Source organism: Channa argus, chromosome 11, assembly GCF_033026475.1.
Source record: "Channa argus isolate prfri chromosome 11, Channa argus male v1.0, whole genome shotgun sequence".
Lineage (NCBI taxonomy): Eukaryota > Metazoa > Chordata > Actinopteri > Anabantiformes > Channidae > Channa > Channa argus.
In genome coordinates this window covers 4,742,737-4,746,429 of record NC_090207.1, presented here as the reverse complement: position 1 = coordinate 4,746,429, position 3,693 = coordinate 4,742,737, and the positions used below count along the sequence as shown (strand labels likewise).

The 3,693-nt window shown below is 39.6% G+C and overlaps 1 protein-coding gene across 1 annotated transcript; it reads right to left on the bottom strand.

Moving 5' to 3' along the window:
• Positions 1–1,195: 1,195 nt before the first annotated feature.
• Positions 1,196–3,428, bottom strand: LOC137136286 (zinc-binding protein A33-like). Its single transcript, XM_067521510.1, has one exon. The coding sequence runs from the start codon at positions 3,040–3,042 to the stop codon at positions 1,600–1,602; it is 1,443 nt and encodes a 480-aa protein (XP_067377611.1). The 5' UTR covers positions 3,043–3,428; the 3' UTR covers positions 1,196–1,599.
• Between the last annotated feature and the right edge of the window lie 265 nt (positions 3,429–3,693).

Genomic DNA, 3,693 nt, shown 5'->3' with positions numbered 1-3,693 from the left:
TAACTTTACCAAAACTTTACACACGTACAACAAGAAACAGTGATGCAACCACTCGGAGCAATCACTACTACATCCATCGATGTCCCCACACACAGTAGACTATATAACATGCTGTGTGGCCACACTGCAACATCAAAACAACAATACAATATTAAAAACGGAGCACGTTCATCAAGTCTATCCAAACATCCTCAACCATTAAATATAACCGAACACTGACGTCTCACTCGACACAGCAGCAGCGTTACCTCAAGCCTCCAACCAAAAGAGCATCAACTCCACGCCAAAACACCTGGCTCCTTTATCTGCTCTCCTCCCAATCAATGGGAAGACAGCAGCGGGATCAACAGGGATCAAATGTTCCCTTCAAAATGATTTTGCAGTTTAGTTGCTTATGAACCTTTTAGGAGACAGGGTGACTGAACGTGTATGAAACAGAAATGTAATATCATCACGACCCACGTTAAAGAGACAATAGATCAGATTAAAACCAGTTTTCACCAAGACGTTGTTAATGCATCCAGAGACAGTAGGATTCAGTACTGTGGACTGATGACGAGGACACTTTGCGACGCCTGGTGGCCGAAAAGACGAACTGCAGGTTGGATTTAAGGAGCCTGGTTCTGAATAAAACACACTGCATTCCTGACGAATTACTCATGATGCACAAACAGACATGTTTTGTGAACATGAAAAAGTTTAACATTTGATTATTCTGATTTTTTTAAATTACAGACATTGACGTCAAACTATACAGAACATTTAGCAGTAACATTGTTTTTGTCTTGTTGGTTTTAGTTTCATACATAAAAACCAGTTTGGTTCATTTACAGTATTTCAGACACAGAGACTAAGTAAAAACTATTAAGAGACTCGTGAAACCTAATCACATATGTTTGAAGGGAAAAAAATGCAAAATGTTTGAGTGAAGTTATGATGAGTTCAGAGAGACATAAACTGCTGTTTGTAGAACAACTGTTCTACAAACACTTTGATGGTGAAAGTTGTGACATTTAACTCACATCTCTGAAACATGACAGAGAAATCTCAGTTTGACAGATTTTTTTGTTTTGGCAGCCCTGTTTAAAATGATCACATTTCTGACAGGTTCAACTTAAACACTGAGAAATTCTAACATTGTAAAAGTAGAATTCGTGGCAGAGCTGCTGTATTGGATTGCATTAGAGTGTACAGGTACCTAATAAAGTGGCCAGTGAGTGTATGTTATAATGGACAACAAATAAGTGACAATAAAGTGTGAACAAAACTGAAGTCACTGTTCACCAGAACAATTTAATCAGGAGTCAGAAACAGCTTTGATTTGTGGCCATGTTAAAGTTTGGTAAAGATGGTTAAAGAAAACGAGTGAACCATCATTTCCATTTATTATTTTAAAAACAGTCACTGAAGTAAAACTACATAAAATATTTTAGGTGTATTAATATTTTCACTTAGAACTTTTAACTTCAGAACAATGAGAAAGTGGGTAAACATTAAACTGAATGGCAACAATTCTTTACAAAGAATAAAAGGCAAGAAGAAGCAGAAACATGTTTCATGATTTAAGAAATCATGAAAGACAAAAGTTGAAGCAGTTTTTTACATTTCTGAAAATGACAGAAAAATCTCAGTTTGACATATTTTAATATCAGTGGTTTTGGCATCAGCAGCTTCTCCAACACTGAAATATGGGAAGAGTTTCTCAGTGAAGGTGTCTTTGTAAGTGTAGATGTGACTCATGTCTTCAGGGTCATAGAAGGACACCTCCCCTCTGTCATAGTCCAGCTGGACTCTGATCCTCTGGAGAATCTTTTTCACTGTGACAGTTTTACCAACTCCATTAGTGTATTTTCCATCACTATGCAATAAACACCAGACTCCGTAATCTGGTGAAGCAGTTCGTTCTCCCTTCCTGTCAACTGATTCTTTTGCCAAACCCACATTCCAGTCAGGATGGTCTCCCACCTCCACCTCCCAGCTGTGTTTCCCTGAGCTGAAGCCCTCAGAGCCCAGAACATTAGAATAATTAGTGCATCTCTCTGGATTATGAGGGAGCTGCTGGTCTGTGTTTCCATTTCTCACACTGGTCAGATCATCAGAAAGACAGAGCCAGGGGTTTGCAGTGTTTGGGTCCAGGATAACAGGACTGAAGTGGACCTTGTCCTTCATCTTGTCCCAGACTCTGAAGGACAGGTTGCCCAGGTGTTTGGCCACATCTATCAGTGCTCCTGAGAGCAGCTGTGGATCTGACAGTGAGCACTGGACTCTGGCTCTGGTCTGAGTGGGTTTATAACTGCTGAGGAATGGCACGTTGTGTTTCTGCAGGTCTTCTTCAACAGCACAGATACTGACTGACAGAGAGGAGATCTGCTCCTGAATCTTCTTCATCTCTGAGCTGATAGTGTTCCCCTTCTGCTCCTCTTCCTTCCTCAGAGCTGCCAGTCTGGACTCCTCTTCCTCTTTCAGGAACTGGTGGAGCTTGTTGAACTCTGCTCTGATCTGCTTCTCTGTGGACAACAGCTGCTTCTTGGAGCGTTTAATCATTTCATTGTATGTTTTCTCCACTTGTTTGTATTTGTGCCTCTTGTCCTGTAGAGACTTTAAGTCAGATTTCAGCTGCTCCTTCAGGTCACTGACTGCTTGTTCTATAGGAACCACTTTGTGACTGTGGTGGTGAGGAAAATCACTGGCAAGACATAGAGCCTTATTTTCATCCTTACAGAACAATTTAGGTTCTTCTTGATGTTTATCACACACCACCTCCTCTTTTGCTTCTTGTCCTTCTGTCTCAGATGAAGCAACTTTCAGTCTCCCAGCAAAGGAATCAGCCAGTTCTTTTAGTGCAAAGTCCACAATTGGAACTTCCTTTGAAGATTTTCTTTTACAAATGGGACAGTTTTTGTTTTTAACTTGTTCCCAGAATTTTAGCAGGCAGCTTGAACAAAACCTGTGGTTGCAGCTCAGAGACACAGGATCTCTGAAAGTCTCTGAACACACATGGCAGGTCAGGAAACTTTCTAAAAGTACAATCTTCTCAGCCATTTGTGAGTTAAACTTTAAGAACAAGACTCACCAAATTATTGTCTCCTCAACTTTCAGTGTAAGGTCTTCAGCAGTTCTTTTTCTCTCTAATGTCGTCTTAGTTCTGATCAACAATGTCAAAATCTACTTTCACTTTCTTTTTCCTCAGTCATGTGTTACATTAAATTAATATGCTGATGGTGTTAGCCAATTAGAGTTTAACATTCTTCTCTTTAATCAGAACAAAACATATTCCTTATGTAGGCAGCTGGTTTCCAGATAAATATATGATAAAAGTCACAATGTATAAGATATTTTGACATTTTGGACAGAGAAGACAAATTGTGTGAGAGAGGTGTATGTGAATCCTAATATGTTCACATGGACTGTGTTTCCATGCACCTAAGTCTCAGCCATTTCCTTTGGTGTCTAAAGTTTTCTTAAAGAAATAACTCACCAACATTTTCCTCCTTTACTTCTTCGTATTCTCAGCCATTTCCTCAGTTCTCAAATTGTCCTTAAAGGAAAGACTCTCAAATTAAATTTGCCTTCATCTTGTCTAAACGTCCTCTACAGTGTGATCCAGTCAGTGATCTCTCTCTCTGTAGTGGAGCTATGACTCTGTTCAGTATTGTCAGAGGCTGTTTTCACTTTTAGCCACATGTTAAACTG

What these genes read in the sequence shown, in the direction of transcription:
- LOC137136286 (XM_067521510.1), bottom strand. Translation starts at nt 3,042, where the DNA reads ATGGCTGAGAAGATTGTACTTTTAGAAAGTTTCCTGACCTGCCATGTG.